The 20677-nt window shown below is 37.6% G+C and overlaps 1 protein-coding gene across 4 annotated transcripts in view; it reads right to left on the bottom strand.

Annotated features, from left to right (window-relative positions):
- Nucleotides 1–3311: 3311 nt before the first annotated feature.
- SLC25A30 (solute carrier family 25 member 30) overlaps nt 3312–20677 on the bottom strand; it is a 93222-nt gene continuing 75856 nt past the window's right edge. For all 4 annotated transcript variants that reach the window (XM_036011345.1, XM_028526710.2, XM_036011343.1 and 1 more), the window contains 8 exons: nt 19361–19508; nt 16574–16668; nt 15145–15230; nt 11174–11269; nt 10360–10484; nt 8341–8479; nt 6973–7053; nt 3312–5862 (listed from right to left, as the gene is read on the bottom strand). In XM_036011345.1, the coding sequence (XP_035867238.1) occupies nt 5821–5862; nt 6973–7053; nt 8341–8479; nt 10360–10484; nt 11174–11269; nt 15145–15230; nt 16574–16668; nt 19361–19508 (812 nt within the window). In that variant the 3' untranslated portion in view covers nt 3312–5820. The remainder of the gene's footprint in view (nt 5863–6972; nt 7054–8340; nt 8480–10359; nt 10485–11173; nt 11270–15144; nt 15231–16573; nt 16669–19360; nt 19509–20677) is intronic.

The following is a 20677-nucleotide window of genomic DNA, read 5'->3' as shown; positions in this document are numbered from 1 at the left end:
GTTTGTTTGTTTTAAATTTTATTTATTTATTTTTAGAGAGGGAAGGAAGGGAGATCGAGAGAGAAACATCAATATGCGGTTGCTGGGGGTTATGGCCTGCAACCCAGGCGTGTACCCTGGTTGGGAATCGAACCTGCGACACTTTGGTTCGCAGCCCACGCTCAATCCACTGAGCTACACCAGCCAGGTTTGTTTTAAATTATAAAATATAAGCTTTTAGAACCAATATAACACAATTCTGCATAAAGAAAGTATTAATAATTCTTTCCACCCTGTGATGGTTATATTTTGTGTCAACTTGGCCAGGCTATAGTGCCCAGTTGTACAGAAAATACTAGTCCAGATGTTAATATAAAGGCATTCTATAGATGTTGAATAACATCTGCGATCGGTTGACTTTAAGATTATACTCCATAATGTGGGTGGGCCTCATCTGATCAGTTAAAGGACTTAAGGGGGGGTGGAGGGAGGAACAAGGTCTCCCAGAGAAGAATTCTGATTCAAGACTGTAACAAAGAAATCCTGCCTGAGTTTCCAGTCTGTTAACCTGCCCTACTGAGCTACAGATTTCATTTTAACAAGTCCCTCACAATCACCTGGACCTAGTCCTTAAAATAAATCATATACAAGGTCTTTCTGATAACAGTCTAGCCATTGTTTACATAACAAGAATGGTTTGTTATGAAACAAGAATGGTTTCATCAGTGTAACCTTGAAGCCAAGGAGAGTGGACTGGAATGCACATGCATGAATAATGACTTCACTATACTAGTCAGTGGGGGCAGTAGACACCATTGAGTGAGCACGTGTACTGTGCAGCTGTCACATTCAAAATGACCTAGTCAGTAGAACAACTGATTTGCATCAAAATTTCTATTAAGCTTGAAACATTCCTCCAGGAGGAGGGCTTTTAGGGACAATGCAATGAGTGCAGTGCAAATAAGAGTGTGGCACAAATGCTTCAAAGATGATCAAGAATCTGTTGAAAGTGATCCACATTCTAGAAGGTCTGCAACAAGCAGAACACCTCAGAATGTTGACATGTCTGGGCTGCAATCAACAAAGATCAGCGACTGATAGTGTGAGAACTAGAAGCTGATCTGGGGATTCCAAAAACTACCATGTCTAAGATTTTGACACAGGATCTCTGCATGAAATGTGTTGTGGCAAAATTCATTCTGTGGCTTCTACTATCAGAGCAAAAGGAACATTGTGCTGCAGTTGCTAATGAATTGATTCAAACTGCTACCAGAACCAGATTTCCTCAAGAAGGTCTTAACCAGAGATGCATCATGGGTCTGCAGCTATGATCCAGAAACAAAGGCCCAGTCATCACAATGAAAGTCGCCTGGTTCTCCACACCTGAAGAAGGCATGGCAAAGTTGCAGCAAGATCAAGACCACATTAACTGTGATTTTTTATCAGGAAAGTATTGTCCATCAGGAGTATACCCCTCTATGCCAAACAAAAAGGAGTACTACCTAAATGTTCTGCAATAAGATGAAAATGGACACAGCTATAGACAACTGGTGATTGGCAGCTCCATCACAACAACATGCCTGCTCATGTACCACATCATATGCAGAGGTTTTTGGCAAAACATCAAATCACCCAAGTGACTCAGCCTCCCTACAGCCCAGGTTTGGCACTCTGTGACTTCTGACTTTTCCCTAAACTAAAATCACCTTTAAAAGGGAAGAGACTTGAGACTGTTGATGAGATTCAGGAAAATATAATGCAGCAGTTGATGGTGATTCTAACAAAGGACTTTGCAGTGTTTTGAACAGTGGAAGAGATGCTGGGAGAACTATGTAAGGTCCTAAGATGCCTACTTTGAAAGGGAACGAGGCATCATTGTCCTGTGTACAATGTTTCTTGTATCTTATATCTTCTTCTTAATAAATGTCTATTTTTCATATAACATGGCTAGCGGGGTACTTTCTGGACAGACCTATTGGTTGTTTCTCTAGAGAACCCTAATGCACACCCTTTAAATCCACTGCCTATCTAATAAATGTATGTTTTTTTCCTAAGAAATTAGTTCATGATATACTTAGGAGTCTGCATCTCAACTTTTTCCTATGTAATAATATAACATGGACATCCTTCTATGTCAGCAGGCTGAGATTTAACTCATTCTTCTCATGTGCCACACATTAAGCCATTATATGGATGGGCCCATTTATACAAGGAAGGGACATATAGACATAGAGGTTGTTTCTAGGTTTTTTGCTCTTGGCACTTTTGATCTCACTATTTGCACCAAGGTTTCAAGAAACAGATTTATACTCTGCCCTTGTCTTTTACTCCCATGCTTTGCTTCCAAATGATATACTTAAAATCTACTGAAAATTTACCCTATAGATTTTCCCAGCTACCACTTTAACAATAAATAGCCTGGATTTAAAGCCAAATGTATCTAACAAGTACAATGATTCAAGTGAAAGTTTTACTGTTCAGACATTTGAGACACACCAGCAGCCAGTTGTCCTCACTGACTTTCATACAAGGCCAATCACGTATGACTATGTCATTTAATCTCTTATGTAGGAGAACTGAATAAAAAGTATCCCTCTTTTTTTCCAATTCTATTTTTAAAATAAACTGTTTAATTCAAATGTTGAAAAAACAGGCAACGAGAAAAAATAATGAACCACGTTTGTATTTCATCCACTGACTTTTTTATGCCAACCAGAGGGATCACTGCCTAGTCTACAGTTAAGCAAGGACACTAGCTCCTTCCTTGGGCCAACAAATCGAATGCTGGAAGAAGGACTGAGGGAACTTGAAAGTTCAGGGCACTGATGTCATCACATTGGTGTTCTCAATCTTTAGGGTGCCTTGCCAACCCAGCCCATGAAGCAAATTCACTAGCCTCTACTGAGCTGCAGAATATTTCCAATAATAGGAAGTCACACAGGTACCCAGGCAATAAGATCATCCCAGCAAATTCTCTAGGCAGAGAGAAATGTCTGCAACCACTTTCACCAAAGCTACTTCTCCTCCAGCTATCTGGACTCTCTGGAGAGTACCTTAGTTTAAATGTTTCTATTTATCTGCCCTGGCTGGTGTGACTCAGTGGACTGAGTACCAACCTGTGCACCAAAGGGTCCCCGGTTTCATTCCCAGTCAGAGCACATGTCTGGGTTACAGACCAGGTCCCCAGGAGGGGACGCACGAGAGGCAACCACACACTGATGTTTCTCACTCTCTCTTTCTCCCTCCCTTTCCCTCTGTCTAAAAATAAATGAAATCTTTAAAAACTAAAACTAAAAAAAAATTTCCTATTTATCTGAAATAACCACAAATCATTTTTATAATTATATATTACTCCAATTTATTAAATAATGAATCAAGGTTTATGCTACACATTCCAACAATGTTTAAATAAAGAGCTTGAACTATAAAGGCTTATAAAAACTTTACAGTCTTCCTAAGATATATACTATTTCTAGCCCAAGAATAAATACGGAGGAGGCATTTTTATATTACAGATCAGCAACATTTAGCATTAATGATTACACAAATCCATAAGCAAATGAAAAAATCCTTTTTTTTTTCATTTTGATTATAAAAGCTAAAAATCCTTTTGCCTAAGTAATATCCAAGGGTGCAGAGACACATGCAGCCACATCCCCCAAAACCAGGGGCCAAGTCTCCCAGTTCATTAAGTTCTTTCTTAGTCGGGAGCTTTAACAATTGCTCTTTCAGAAAGCAAAAAGAAAAAAAAAATAGGTTAAGATCCTGTTTTATAAAGTGTTTAAAGAAATTACTACATTTTTGTCTTAAAAACATACTCAGATTGAGTTTTGAATTTCTTTTCATTCTTATATGAACATGTACATAATTTTAATAAATTGATATAATGAATATTACATGACATTCATTTTTAGAAATGATATGTACACTTAAAAAATAAAATGTTTTCTACATTTAAAAAAAGAGTGGTTCATAATAAGTAATTCTGTAAATTCAAGGAACTCAAAAGTGAAAGCCTTTCTATAGAAAGCCCGTATCACGTCATGGAATGTTTTGGTAAGAAGAAAAAAATTTCTTCTTTATGAAAATATGGTTCAGTACCAGGAGTTTAGCTCTCCAGAGTCACCTCTAGAGAGTACCAGGGAAAACTGGACTTTCATCTTAGTCTTTAAGCAATCCAAATAACTTATCACTTCACCAACCTTCTGTCTTCCCTTCTCTTTTTAATGACTCTGCCTTAGCTCTTACTTTTGGAAATAAAATTCTGCTCCACAAAATCTTCTTTAAAGTCAACATTAATAAAGAAGGCAAGATGAAAGTGACTGGGAGGAAAATGCCCAATCCACAAGAAAAACCTGCATTCCTTCTATTGTGCTTCACAGAAGGAGACAGCCCAGGAGCTAGACAAACTGATACAGGGTAGACAGTGCAGAAGTGTCTAACCTGGAGCCCCCATATAATATATATTTACTGTTCTCAAAGGGTAGAACTGAAGCCCCTTCCTGGGGCTGTCTTCTAGAAGTCAAAGTTCTTGATGCTATCACAGTCACTTTTTACTTTGAAAAGAACAAGATGAAGACAAGAAAGAAGAGGAAGAATGATTTATCTTCTCTTTAGAAGAAAAGAAGGAAGATATACACCTCTTATCAGAAACTAACTGAACAGGTACAGTACTAAGGAAATAGTTTCTAAAATGTCAAGCAAATATTTTCCAGCCAAGCTAATTAGGAAGTAGAAGACAGGAAATATTTTAACATAACCTGAACTACAGTAAAAACTGGAAAATCTGGAAAAAATCAAATCTTTTCACTTGCAACATTCTACTAAGGAAAATATAATAAAACCCTAACTTACACAGTGCTCTTTTTCTCACAGGTCTTTAACAAAGGGCTTTACTCTGAATTCTGATGAGTAGTCATAATAAAATGACTCTTCCATACACACAGAATGTTTCTTCTTGGATTACAGCGGTATGACAACATAATGTAAACACCCTTACCAAACAAGTAGCAGCAACTAACATTTTCTTCATTTGACCTTCAACTTCCATAGATGTTATTATCTCCATTTCCAAATTGAGAAATAAACTTTGCTAAAAATCATAGAGCAAATTACTAACATGACCTAAGACAGAACCCAAGCTGCTTGAAACACCTCCCATCAACACAGATCTTGCCACTTTCATAGCCAGCATATCACACCATCATGAGCTTACATATTAATACTTTGTAACAATTCCTCACAAAGTCAAGCCTCCAAAGGCTTAAAATCACTTACTATAAGTGAAAAATCCTGCCAACATAGGAAGTTATAAAGTAGTGCAATATTCCAGGGATCTATTTCCTGCTCTATTATTCCTAGGATTGAATAGTCCAGGTCTCCACTTGCAAAATTTCTTCTGCTGATAAGAAGCAAAAGCCCCCAAGTTCAGGAACAATAATACCCTTTTGGAGACTCTATCCCATGTTCCAGTGAGTTTTCTTCAGAGTCTGGTACTCTTGGCTATGAGCTGAGATGCATCAGGTGCTACTCTCCCCTGAAGAAAACAGTATGTGGTTCCTGATCTTCTTGCAAGTTTTCTTTAACAAAAGCATGCATTTCATGTTATCTTTGATGTCAAAGGGCACTTTGATGGTAAGGACTTGTGTTTATGCCATTAAAGATTCAATGCAGTGTCTGATGCCAACACACAGCAGTCTGAACTAACCCAGTCTTCATCTGTTGCTCACACCTCAGAATCTGTGATGATCCAAGCAGTGAGAAGCAGTGTGAAACACAGGAAGCTTTACTGTTGTAGAAATTAGCATTTTTCAAAGGGATGTCTCATGCAGCCTTCACATGTCATAAATCCAATTTCTTCAACTGTTCATATGTCACAAAGAACTACAGTTATCAGTTAAGGCTGACAAAGAAAATGCCATCTTAACCCAGACACATCTATAAATAGCACATCTATGAACAAATATATCTGGGCAGACCACATGCCATAAACATGACTAAATATGAAGGGCTTCAGCCTAACAATCCTGAAAGATCTACCCATTAGCCTTCCCAAAGTCAGTTTAGAACAGAAAAATCACAGCTAAGATATATAAATCCCCTAGCATTAGCTCAGAAAGCTTCTTTTAAGATTACATCCACAATACCTAGCTTTTGTGACTTTACAGGACAGTAAGTTCTATGTAAAAGAGAAACACAACCAGCCCTGGGAAGCTCTCCTCAAGAGTTTCCACTAGGCAGACTTCCATAGGAGGGAGGCGCAGATAAAGAGAAACAAGAGATGGTTAAGCCAACATTCCCTACCTTATAATTCTGCCCTTTTGTGTATAATAAACTGCCACTTCTTTCCTACCCCCGACTTTGGCATATAGGAAATAGTGCTGACTGGCCAAATAATTCTAGAGCTAATTACTGTTTATCCTTAGGCACTCTCTAAAACAGCAGTCCCCACTGTTTTTAGCACCAGGGATCAGCTTCCTGGAAGACAATGTTTCTGCAGGCAGACAGGGCAGGGGCAGGAGCATGGTTTCCAGATAATTCGAGCACATTACCTTCAAGCTCACCTCCTCCTGTGCAGCTGGTTCCTAAGAGGCCCTGACCGCCATAGCCCAGAGGTTGGGGAGCCTTGCTCTAAAATAAACATTCTAGAACACTGCTGCCAAAACATATCCCTCCTAAGGATGGCTGGGAATATAAAATCAATCCTGCCTCTCTCTAAAATCCTAAATACTCTCAGCTTTTAGAACAGAGTCTAAATAAAAATTTGTATGGATATCATCACCTTTCAATAATATCACCATTAAACCAAGATTCATAGTGCTTAGCACACAGATTTACACCTCCTGAAAAAGAAACTGAACAGATATTTCTTGACCCAGAGGAACTTAAAAGATTAAAAACCAACTTCTAAATTATAATTAATAACATGATAGTTTATACAAACATTCTTTTGGCTATATCTTTTATCAGATCTTTAACAACAGAAAAGGATACAATGATATTCCAAGGACCAAGTCTCAACCAATTCGGCCAAAAGCCTTTATATAGAGCAAAAAAACCTTCATTCTTCCATGTCTGTTATAAGGGGAAAGAAAAGTTAACTTCCAAATTTCCAGTTATGTCAAATGAATTAATAATAGTATCTGAGCTGAACCAATCTATTTTTCTTAAAAATTAAATCCTGTTTGGAAGGACTAAGAAATCATTGCCCTATGCCTCTTTTGGTCTTTAAAGTCTTCCACAAAGGTAAAGACCAAGGTTCCATGCAAAACCATCCCACACCAAAGCAGGCAAACAGCAACTAAATAAATAAGAAATGAGATATAATTCCAATCATAACCATACTCAGCCATAAAGAAAGAAAGCAATGGTGGTGAAGATAAAATTCAGACCATCACTATTTCATACTGTTGGATGAATACAAATAAATATCTTTGCTTCATTAAAGCAATACTTGATGTCTAAGATGTGCCAGCATCATGAGGGAAAAGGAAAACCATAAAAGTGGTCCCTAAGCTTTGGTTGCTGGCATTTTTAGTAGGAAAGACAGCAGCAAACTTCTGTCCACTCATCAGACATAGACCCAAACATGTAAACTAAGAATTACAGTACGATTGATAAATTCTTTTGTAAGATGTCTGAATGAAGGATACTTATTCCAGTTTGACTCAACAGAAAGGATATATATTTTGGAAAGAGACACAGTTCTATTATGATCACAGAAGATATGACTATTTTCTTACCCTTCACAGCAAAGCAAAGGTATGAAGAAAATGAACTTTCATTTCTAACATTCATATAGATTTTGCATTTATAAAAGTTAGCCTGTGTGAGAAAACTGTGTACTACCTCAGGGCTTTACAGTATCCCTCATCTTAGTTATAACAGTCCTTGACATTTAGTTACTTCTTAGGTTAAATAAATAAATAACATACGAATATAAATAGACATCTATGTATATATTTGGGGAACAGTTTCATTGACTGAAGCAATCCAATAGAATATTGAAGATTAAGTAAAATAAATTTGCCTATTTCTCAATACTGTCCCTTATAATTATTTACACTAACAAGGTTTACCACATTATTCCAGGCACAATGCCGTTTGTAGGCATTATTTCAGTTCTCTTATAATAACCCTGTAATATAGGAGCTATTATTGTCCCATTTCATTTATGAGGAAACTGAAGTATAGAGTCTGTACCTTGACCAAAGTCACACAATAGTAAGCGACAGATCCACAGATCTATCTTGCTATAAACAGTGTTTTTAAATAATAAGAAACTCATGATTAGAGGATCAGATAGAACTAATGAGCTACGAAAGAATTCCCAACGCTACACAGATGGACATTCATTCTCACCTGTAACAAGCAATCCAGGGTACCTGTGTACCCAGAGCATCTGCCATCATGAAGGACTCTCTGATTCATCATCCGTGTTCTCACAACATCCACGGGGTTGGAAGCCAGGGCTCCTGCCAGGCCACAGGTGAAGCTTGAGCTATAAAGAAGATACCACAAAAAGGTCACCACCACCACTGTCAAAGGCAGGAAACAGCCTCCTCTTAAATGATGTTAAAATAACACATAACAAGATGAAGTGTATCAAAAATGAGGACCATAACCAGAGAGCTGCACAAGCTTCTTAAACACTAGCACTGCTTATACTGGCTCATAAATTCCAACCTCAGCTAAGAATTCCTTTGAGGTTCTAGAATGTCAAAGAACCACAGAAATGTGAAGGAACATCCTCTAAGGATGACCTACTGCAGCAGTTTTCAACCTTTCTCATCTCATGGCACACAGAGGCTGTTCCTAAAGTTCTACATACAGCACAACAAAAAAACTAGGTATAATTTTTATTCATTGACATCAGACAGCTACTGTTGCGTTGGCTACTGTCATTTTTTTATTTGACAATTTAAAGGAAAAGAGGTCGGTGCTCCTGACAATGGTTGAAAAATCATTGATCTATTACATCTATTCATCTACAAGTAGACATCAGAGTACCTTCAGCCACATCATAACCATATTTTTCTTCAAGATCAGAGAAGATTTCCTTAGTGAAATGCCCACCAAGGTCTTTAGGTTCTACTAAACTTTCAGTCTGATAAGACTGCGCAGACCACACTTGGTTTCAATTAACTCAGAGCAGCATTTCCCAACTTCAGCACTATTAAGATTTTTAAACCACATAATTCTTTGTTGTGTAGGTCTGTCCTGCTGCATGATGTTTAGCAGCTCCCTGGCCTCTACACAGCAGATGTGAATACTACTTCCTACAGTCTCCAGAAACTGCCAAATGTCCCTAAGGGGCAAATCGCTGCTCAATGGATTAAACTATGATACATCCACACTAATCTGTAGCTATTAAAAATATATAAAGTCTGTTTGTACTAATATGAAAAGACATTTGGAATATATTATTAAATTGTAAAAACCATGTAAGAAAGACAAATATTGTGTGGTATTACTCATACATGGAATCTAAAAACAAACAAACAAAAACTAGTCCAACTCATTGAAACAAAAAGTAGAAAAGTGGTTGCCAGGGGCGAGGGGGTAGGGGAGCAAGGAGACAGTAAGGTACAAACTTTCAGTCACAAAATGAGTAAGGTCTGAGGATCTAATGTGTAACATGGTAACTATAGTTGATAAAACTGCATTATATAATTGAAATTCGCTAAGATAGAAGAACTTAAATGTTTTCACACACACAAAAGGGTACACATGTGAGGTGATAAATATACCAACATGATGGAAAGAATCTTTTCACAATGTATATATATCATATCTTTATGCTGTACACTTTATATAGCTTTCAATTTTACTTGTCAATTGTATCTTAATAAAAGCAGAACAATAGTACTAATAAAAAACAAGGAAGGGAATGCAAAGCATAATCTTTGTGTAACAAAGTATACGCAATATACTTTTGTAGACATATTTGCATATGCATACAAAACACCTGGAAGGTACTTATAAAACTATTAACAAGCCCTGGCTGGCGTAGCTCAGTGGATTGAGTGCAGGCTGCAAATCAAAGTGTCACAGGTTCGATTCCCAGTCAGGGCACATGCCTGGGTTGCAGGTCATGGCCTCCAGCAACCGCACATTGATGTTTCTCTCTCTCTTTCTCCCTTCCTTTCCTCTCTAAAAATAATAAAATCTTTAAAAAAAAAACTGTTAACAATTGCTACCTATACAAATGGATAAGGATTTTTCCTTTTTCCTGATTCATTTCTGTAATGTAATTTTTCAAGTATAAGAATATAATACTTTAATAATAAGCTTTCTTTAAAGTTTCTATAAATTTGTAGCAAATTTCCACCCTAAATTTGTGTATACCTAAAATATTAATTTAAAAATCTATACACGTACAGGAAGTGAGTATACACAGTGTCTTCCATCAGGCCTGAGAGAATCAGATGCTTCTTGGTGAGGTCATAGACTGGCAGCTCCACGCCAACAACAATAGCAGCCCTCTGAGCAGTAAGGGACACACCCTGGATAAAAACATTAATAATAATTCAGATATCTCTCCATAGAAGAAGCCCTGCAGATGTGCAAAGGTTCGACTCCACAAACTATGGACAATATTTATGTTTTCCTGCTGATAGGTAGAAATATACAATGACAAAGATAGAAAAGACAAGAGTAAAAAGTCAGAAGCTCTGAAGTCAAACTCTGATTTTACCACTAACTATGCAAACTTGACCAGGGTTAAGTCACCTCTCAGAGTCTCCAGTTTCCTTATACATACAGAGAGGATTCGGGGTGTTACCTTTAGGAACTATTTTATGAACTGATAAGTCATTAGAATATTTAAAAAAGCACTAGTAACAGTCTCCACTTAATAGGCATGAAACCGCCTATATCATAAAATTCAACATAACGGTGACCTAGAACCCCCTTCTCCACAAGAATTTTTTTTTAAAGCAAAAAAAAAAAAAAGCAAAGTGCTCAATCTTCACAGAATTTCTTATATATGAAGTATTCAGAAGGCACTTTCAAATCATGACATATTCCTTATATTTCCACTTTACAGAAAAAATATCTTCAAGGGCATATATCACTTTTCTTCCCTTACTCCATTATACCACTTGGACTAAATAAAATGATGCACATAGGAAAGATAAATTCAAAAGGAAACAAAGGGAAGAACTAAGTCAGTTGGATCCATATTCAAGCTTACCTTCCACAGTCCTCTCGTTCCCTCTTGCTGGTAAATGTTAATGAAGTTGCCTATCATGCCTCCTTGAATGGTGTTGCTTTGTGCTTGCATCCGTATCTAGATTATATCAAAGACTAACATTATCTGGAGGTTATTTTAAAGACTAACATGAGAAGGAAACTAGCACACTTCTCCTCAAACATAGATCTCTAAAATTCATTCAATCTGTTGTTTAATAATCATTAAAAGAAAAAACAAACTATAATTATAAATATTATTATACTCCTAGTTGAAAATATCCTCAGTAGACTAAAAATATATATGGATTGGTTCTTAGGCTCTTTAGATTAAACAAAAAGCATCTAATAAAGTCTAGAATGTCTTGCACATAATAGCTCATTAAGTATCAAAAAGAAATTAATTTTTTAAAAATACTCTTTGAGCCCTGGCTGGCGTAGCTCAGTGGATTGAGCGTGGGCTGCGAACCAGGCATCACAGGTTTGATTCCCAGTCAGGGCACATGCCTAGGTTGCAGGCCATGACCCCCAGCAACCGCACATTGATGTTTCTCTCTCTCTCTCTCTCTCTCTCTCCCCCCCCCTCCCTCTCTCTCTTTCTCTCTCCCTTCCCTCTCTAAAAATAAATAAATAAGATCTTTAAAAAAAATACTCTTTGAAAAGGAAAGAACATGGTATTTTTTCCTATAGGTTACTAAGTAGAAAAGAGAATATGATTGAATTTTCTAAACATTTAACATAATTAATAAGAATATCCAGTATACTTGACAACACCTAGCATAAACAAGGATATTTCTTTAATTAGTTACTCCAACTCAGTTATTTCCAACCAGCTGGACCGAAAGGTATGCAGGCAAGTTAGCCACAGTACAGCCACATGATGCCGGTCACAGTCTGTTACACTTGAATTTATAAATGAACTTTATAATGCCATAATATTCACATGACCAAATTCCAAAATAAAAGTGTCTGATGTAGCTCTCTGCATTTTTAAGAAAGAAAAGACAATTCTCACTAAAAAACTGGTACCTTATTTTGGTTCAGGGAGCAAATATCTCACTCTAATGTCTTTTTTAAAAATATAATTGATTGATTATGCTATTACAGTTGTCTCAATTTTTCCCCTTTGCCCCCCTCCTCCTAATATCCCCTTCCCTCCAGTAATTGCTGCCCTTAGTTCATGTCCATGGGTTGTGCATATAAGTTCTTTGGCTTCTCCATTTCCTATACCATTCTTGATATCCACTTCTATTTTGTACCTACCAATTATGCTTCATAAGCCCTGCACCTATTCTCCCATTGCCCTCCTTCCCCCTCCCAGTTGATAACCCTCCAAATGATCTTCATATCTATGACTCTATTCCTGTTCTGGTTGTTTGCTTAGTTTTGTTTTGTTTTTTAAGATTTAGTTGTTGATAGTTGTGAATTTGTTGCCCTTTTAGTGTTCAGTTCTGATTTTCTTCTTTTTCTTATATTAGTCCCTTTAACATTTCCTTTAATAATGATGATGGTGATGATGAATTCCTTTAGCTTTACCTTATCTAGGAAGCACTTTATCTGTCCTTCAATTCTAAATGATAGCTTTGCTGGATAGAGTAATCTAGACTGTATATGCTTGTTTCCATCATTTTGAATACCTCTTGCCAGTCTGTTCTTGCCTGCAAAGTTTCTTTTGAGAACTCAGCTGACAGCCTTATGGGAACTCCTTTGTAGATAACTGACTGCTTTTCTCTTGCTGCTTTTAAGATTCTCTCCTTATCTTTAACCTTTGGCATTTTAATTATGATGTATCTTGGTGTGATCCTCTTCAAGTGCAACTTTTTTGGGACTTTCTGTGCTTCCTGAACTTGTATGTCTAGTTCCTTCACCAAATTAGGGAAGCTTTCTTTCATTATTTTTTCAAGTTTTCAATTTCTTGCTCTTCCTCTTCTCCTTCTGGCACCCCTATGATTCAGATGTTGGTATGTTTAAAGTTGTCCCAGAGGTTCCTAAGCCTATCCTCATTTTTTAAATACTTTTTTCTTCCTGCTGTTCTTATTGAATGCTTTTTCCTTCCTTGTGTTCCAAATCATTTGAGTCTCGGCTTCATCCTTTCCACTGCTGGTTCCATGTAGATTTTTCTTTATTTCACTTAGTGTAACCTTCATTTCTTCCCTTATGTTTTTCCTTTACTCAATGACTTCTTTGAGCATACTGATCACCAGTGTCTTGGACTCTGCATCTGATATGTTATCTCAGTTTCATTTAGTTCTTTTTCTGGGGTTTTATTCTGTTCTTTCACTTGGGCCGTACTTCTTTGTCTCCTCAATTCAGCAGAAACGCACATCTCTGTGTTTGTTTCTGTGTATTAGGTAGAGCTGCTTTGACTGCCTGTAAAAGGCACTTGTAAATTGTGTGGGGCACAGCCTTAGGTAATTGCTAGGGCAGGGGAACCCACTTAACCACTTTTCAGCTCTATGTTGGGGGAGGCCTTGGAGATGGGGCAATGCTGCTGCCTGGCTTCTGGAGGTTTTCCCAGCACTCCCCCTGTTTCCAAGCACTTCACCTACTTCTTATATGTGACTGGCACCCTTCCAACTGTTGTCCTGGTGGTGAATCCCAGAGTGGGTGAGTTTGTGTATGTTCTAGGTCCATGCATGCTCTTTAAATGGACTCTCCTGAAAATTTGGCCATTTATTCCACACACCAACCCCCACTGATTTTTACAGCCAGAAGTTACAGGGATTTATCTTCCTGGTGCTGGAACCCTGGGCTGTGTGGCCTAGCCTGGGTCTGGGATCGCTCGCTCCCAAGGTATCCCTCCCAAGTTTTATCCAACATACATGAATGTGGGACCACCTATTCTGCTGCCACTGCTGCCATCACACCACGCAGCCTCTCCGTGACTCCAAGCCTCCTACCCATATGGATGAATGTGGCTTCTTTAAATCTTTGGTTGTCAGGTTCCATACAGCTTGATTTTCTGAAGTTATTTGTTTTGAGAAATAGTTGTAATCTCTCTGTGGTTGCACAAGGAGAAAAAGCATGTCTACCTATGCCTCCATCTTGACCAGATATATCACATCACTCTAATTTCTTAAAAGAAACTGTTACTGCCATGCTAACATGTGAAAATAAATAAAAATACATACAGGAACTATCTTTCTGTAGCCCTAATATATGATTAAGAGATTAATAGAAGTATGGATGTTTTTCTCTAGTAATCTTACCCCAATACAGGTAAAATTATGGTAACAGCGCCTTCACACATGTTGCACCTTTACCATGCATAACTGTAGTGTACTCAACATGCTACTGCATAAAATTGTGATGCTTCTCAGAATCTCCTACCAGATGGAAGGCTCTCTCAGGGCACAGTCTTTGTCTTACTCATTTTTGGATTCTAAACATCGATAGTACCCCAGCTGGTGCAAGGTGGAGTCATTGTAAACTCTGGTTAAATAATATAGAAAAAAAGGAGAGGGTTCAAAAAGTAACTCATAACTAATTTCAATTAGTTTATTCCCTTCCCTTATTCCAAAAAGGATTTAAGAAGACTGTAATCCTTGGTATTGTTAACAAGGCAGTCTAATACATTATGTCTAACTGTGGTTGAGTAAGTACTCCCATCAGTATTTCCTGAAATTGAACTAACAGATAACATATGCATTCAGAAAAGGTCATTAATAAGCACACTTCTATAAAACTTGAAGCTCATCTGTTTTTAGTGGACCAATAAAACAACAACGATTTTCAATGAAAAATTCAAATGCATCCAAGCTTAATTTATTTTCTGTTTAATCACCAAAAAACTCATCTCTAAAATGAACTCTACCTTTGAGCTCATCTGTATCAGTAGGAAATAAGAGTCTTCACAACACTTAATTATAAACACACATAGAGTGTACATTATATTCACAGATTTTCATTATCTGAGCATTGCTCTCAATAAGAAAATATGGATTGTACCTAGAAGATATAAAGAGCACTGCTTACTTTCAAAACATCAGTTGGATTGGCAATGGCTGAGGATATGACTCCAGAGAGAATTCCACACACCACATTTATCAGAAGAGTTTCATCTGTAAACAAAGACATTAGCTGACTATTCATACATAGAGAGCTCTTCATGTGAATAACCTAAGTACAGTTACAACTCAGTACGTGCCACTTGTTCGTCTTAAGGGAATAAACTTATATTTTATGAATCAAGTAACTTTAAAAAGATTGGGAATTTTGCTAGCTAAAAGGATTTTACTTAGCAAAATTTCTTGTAATCTAAAAAGGAATGTGAATTAGCAGGCAAAGTAAGTAACCATATACCAATTAATTCACTTATGTGTGTAAAGGAAGAACATTATTAAGATAAGGTATGTCTGGCAGGAGGATTAAAAAAGACAAATTCCTATGAGGTAATGTGGAAACAAAGTTTTAAAGCACATCTTATATATTTAATTTGAAGTACAATGAAGCACTTTCAAAGCACTGTAGCTCCTGTTCACTACTCTCACATACAGTTTACACCTTACAAAGGTGCTTGCCCCTTTGTAAAAAGAGGAAAGGTTCTATGGATTAAAGCAAAGTCACAGAGTCAGCCAGCAATAGAGTATAGGAACTTAGTTCCTATACATTTCTTACTATGAAGAAATGTATTCACTGCTTTTTTTAAAAAATTTACTTATTTATTTCCAGAGAGAAGGGAAGGGAGGGAGAAAGAGAGGAAGAGAAACATCAATGTATGAGAGAAACATCAACTGGTTGCCTCTCACACTCCCCAACCAGGGACCTGGCCCGCAACCCAGGCATATGCCCTGACTGGGAATTGAACCAGCAACCCTTTGGTTCACAGGCCAGCACTCAATCCACTGAGCCGCACCAGCCAGGGCTGCTTTTCTGAAATATAGGTGATAATTCCTATGATTTTATAAAATTTTAAGTTAGCTGGAACTGTAACGACATATCCTCTAGTACAGGCATTTCAGAAATGAGTATAACTAATTAAAATATTTGCTTCTTTTTAATTGTTACACCCCTAAATTCAGCTGATAACTGACTTGCTATAAACACAATTCATTTATACTTTACACATAGAATTCTCCTGAATGGCAATAAAATCATAAGTAAGCTGAAAAAAATTTGATACAAGACCACTTGAATAAAAAAGACAAATGGCCCTGGCTTGGTGTGGCTTAGGGAGTTGAGTGTTGGCCTGAGAACCAAAGGTTTACCAGTTCAATTCCCAATCAGGGCATATGCCTGGGTTGCAGGCCAAGTCCCCAGTAGTGGGGATATGTGAGAGGCAACCACACAGTGATGTTTCTCTTCCTCTCTTTCTCCCTCCCTCTCTAAAAATAAATAAATAAAATCTGTTAAAAAATACAACCCACCTCCTGTCTACAAGTGGAAAAAAAGATTCCCCACTGACCTTCTGGGCGTTCAACAAATAATCGCTTCAAGCTCTGGTAAGTACCTATCTTGATGGTGCCATAGGAAGCCTGGCGTAACATCGCAGGGGCAATTCTGTCAAAGCAATATACAAAGGGACAAAAACATTCTAAAAACATCACTTAAAAATCCTCCAGAAGATCCACAGGCAGAGATACAATCACCCATTTGCCTTCCACAAACTACACTAAAACAGGCGTCTTAAAATTAAAAATCCATAAAAAAATACAGTTCAAAAAATATATATAGGAATAATCAAAATAGGATATAAATACTTGAGCAAATTATTAGTTCAGTAAGTGAAAGCTCAGCCCATCATATTTATTCTCAGTGAAATTAAGTGAACATGTGGTACTATCTACCTATTCATGTTAAAATGAAAATCCTTTCCTTTCTCATTATGAAGTGCCTGGTGAAAGGTGGCCTTCAGAAGCATCTATTATTCTTGAATTGGTGCTCTAGAGATTGCCTCCTGCTTCCTTGGGGGCCCTGTTTCAGTTATATTGTCTCCCTCCCATCATCCTACCTGAACCACCCTGTGGCATTTGTATACCCCAACTCTTTCTGCGCTTCCCATTTCCCTCTCAAATTGCAATCTTGCTCCCCTTCACTTCCTCCATCAAAATAGGTGGCCAACTGACGTCTTTGTTACTAAATTAAATGATGCTTTTCAATTACCATCTTATATAACATCTTGCAGCATTTGCTATTTGCATGTTACTCCTCCCTGAGCTGCCAAAACATTGCCCTCTCCCATTTCTTTTCTTTCCTCTACATCATCCTACCTCTGTCCTCTAGGATTTCCCAGAATCTGTCCTATGTTTTTATTTCCCGTTGCTCCACACACTGCCTGGGTGAGCTCATCTATTCCCATGGCTTTAACTGATGATTCCTAAATTCATGTTTCCAACACTGATCCAAAGATACATTTCCAACTCTTTCCAATTTTTCAGTTCACATATACTACACCCTACCTACCTACACTGAACTAATTATCTTCCCTGTAAACAATCACCTCTCCTCTTCTGTTTCCTAGACCAGGGAATGAAAATTCCATCTAGACAATAGCCAAAACCAGAAATCGAGACATTAGTCATGTCTCCTCCTTTCCCACAAACCTTCTCATATATTAAATCAAATAATATGCCAATCCTATTCCCTAAATAGCTTTCTAGACTGCCTTCTTTGCCTCCATCCCCAGGACAACCCCTCAGGTCAGATCCTGGTCATCTCTGCTTCCTACCTGATGACCTGCTTCCAGTGTTACTAGTCTCTAATTCTTTCTCCCCATAGCAGGCAGGCATCTTTTTACAGTGGAAGCTAATCATGACAGTTGCTGTACTCAAAACCCTACAGAGGTTCCTGTCTGCCACAAGTATGGCAAACTCAAGTACTTACAGGTACTAAATAGAAGCCATAGTAAGTACAATGGGCTGTATCTAACTATACACATATACCATGTGAGTGACAGAGGTTTGGTAAATCAGAATGCATTAGCTGCAGTTACTATTTATCATAAGTGAATGAACATGGGTCCAGATGTTTTCTCTGAGAAGACTGAATGTCAGGTTTTTATGTGCAGTTTCTCATATTTCAAGTATTGGCTCAATTGAAAAACAAAGTCCTTCAGAGACTGGGGGGTGGGAGGGCTGTGAGGCAACAAACAGTTTGGGACAAAATCAAGGTGCTTAGCATGGCCTTAGGTTGTCCATGTCATAACCTCTTATTAGTACTCCCAACTCCATCTCTTGCTCTTCACCAATTCCCACACTATGTCCACTCTGAATTACTTGCAGTTTCTAGAATGTACCATGGTTTCTTGCACAGACTACTAGTTCCCAGACTACTGGAAACATAGTTCCTCTCTAACTTCACCTAGCTAACTCCTCTTCATCCTTCAAAAGCTGGTATCTCCTGAATTGAGCAGCTTTCCTGAAAACCCGCCTCCTCCCCATTGTCAGGGACTGATACCTCTACCAGAACTCTAGTACTTATCAGACTCCATTGTAATCCCCTGTATACTCACCTGCAGCCCCCTGGGAAACAAGTTTCTTTAGAACAATGTGCTGCTGCTGATCCCTGTTTGTCCTCCCAGATCTATTCTCACCCTTCTTTATTCTACTCTGTGTCCTGTGAGGCTGGTGCCTACAAACTACATCACCCAGTCTCCTCTGCCAGCTGACTTTCAGGTACATTCAGCCTCCAAAAGATGGGAGGGAGGGAGAGAGGGAGACAAAAGAAGTAGAGGAGACTTCTTCCTCTCCCTGAGCACTACCAAAGCATATCTTGACAGCTACTTCAAGGCTCCACCCCTGGCAGGCTCTGCTAAACTATTCCCATCCTTGGGTTGGTAACAATTTCTCACTTTGCTAGTTTTTAGATACCTCAATATCCTTCATTTGTTCCCTTAAGTAGTCCCTTCATTAATCTCCGTTCATTTAAATCACCCAAATGAATGTTATTTCTTGCAGGGACTCTGACTGAGCTATTTTCAGAGTAAAAAACTAAATTACAGGATTTTTTTAAAAAATGAATGTAATTTTATGCTGTTATATGTACTTGAATAAAAACAGTTTCACCACAACATTCACTATATAAAACACATATAAATACAAAAAAAGTTGACATTAAAAATAAAAAATCTACCATGTTAATTGCTTTTTTTGAATACACCTCAGACTTTTACTTTTTCTTTATGAAGTCTTAGTCTGAAAGACTTCCATTTGAAAGGTCAGCAGTAAAATATAAACATATAAAGGTCACTTACCCAGAATACAAAGCTTTCAGGCCTTCTTCTCTGCCTATCCTCACTAATGCATGCAACATTCCTCGATACCTAATTTCTTTAAAGTTTCCATCATTCATCTGGCCTTGAATCTGGAGCCGTGTCTTGGTTAAATCAATTGGAAATGTACCTTAAAATTTGAAAGAAATATTTCACTTAATAAAAAGAAATTCCACTAAGGATACATAATGACACATTACAGAAGAGACACATAGACTGTAATGTAAACTAAGAAACACATACTCTGCAATCTTTTTTCTATTAAAAAGTGGGAATCAAAAGAGCAAAATAACAAAAAAAAAGACAAAAATATATTTTCCTTTCTTTCCATTTTTATTTATTCTACATAGGATTTGAGGAAACTGCACTGCTGTAAAAAGTAGATACATGGATTGATTTTGACAACCAGGAAATCCATTTTAAAATATAAGTTACTTTGTACACATGTGAAGGCTAAAATCTGGTTCATTATGAATGAAGAGAGATAAGTTAATTCCTAAGGAGTTTCTTACTTTGTGTTCTATAGTCTAAAAGCAAATCTGTCAATGCAAGTAAAGAGTTTCATGTAGAGCCTAAGAGATAATCCACCCAACTATGTGAAACTCATACTCAGTAAACGTGATTTATTTTGTCAATAGGCAAGCCCACCTGCACAAGGAACATTGGTGGGTGGTTAATGTGCCCCAACCCCTGGGCACTAGTCCTCACTAGCTCCTCATGGGCAGCCTTCCTTCCAGGACAGCAATGACTGAGCTCTGGAAACCAATGAAGTGTCCCACCCAGCACCTGGCACTCTGGCAGCTACTCCATCAGTATTTGTTGAATGAATGATCCCAGAGAATAAACAAAGGCATAAATAGGACCTCAAGTAATGAAAAAGTCACAAATAGGATATAGATCATGTGCATTATCAGAAAGTGATAGCATAATGATAGTTCATTGAATTTGGCTCAGGGAAGACCCTGGAGCTCCTCAAATTTTTTTATACTCAAATGTGTTGAGGGTGGGGACAAACTAGTGACAAGGAAAATAGGGACTAATATAATTCAAAAATGGTTCATAAAACCTCTGTTTGGTCAATGGGTTCAACTTTTTCCCCACTAAACTTTGAACTCTAAAATGCCAATAAATAGCCAAAATGACTATTTTGTCTAAAAACACATACCAAAAGAAGGAAATTTTGAATTCTGAAATTAGTATTTCATAATCTCCCAGTCTGTGCTCGAACTACATTCAAAAACACTAATCATGACCTTAGGTTTTAGTCATTGTCACGCATAGCAGGTAACCTGACTGGAC

Source organism: Phyllostomus discolor, chromosome 11 (genome assembly GCF_004126475.2).
Source record: "Phyllostomus discolor isolate MPI-MPIP mPhyDis1 chromosome 11, mPhyDis1.pri.v3, whole genome shotgun sequence".
Classification (NCBI taxonomy): domain Eukaryota; kingdom Metazoa; phylum Chordata; class Mammalia; order Chiroptera; family Phyllostomidae; genus Phyllostomus; species Phyllostomus discolor.
Note: the sequence above shows the minus strand (reverse complement) of the source record. Positions and strands in the feature narration are given on the sequence as shown.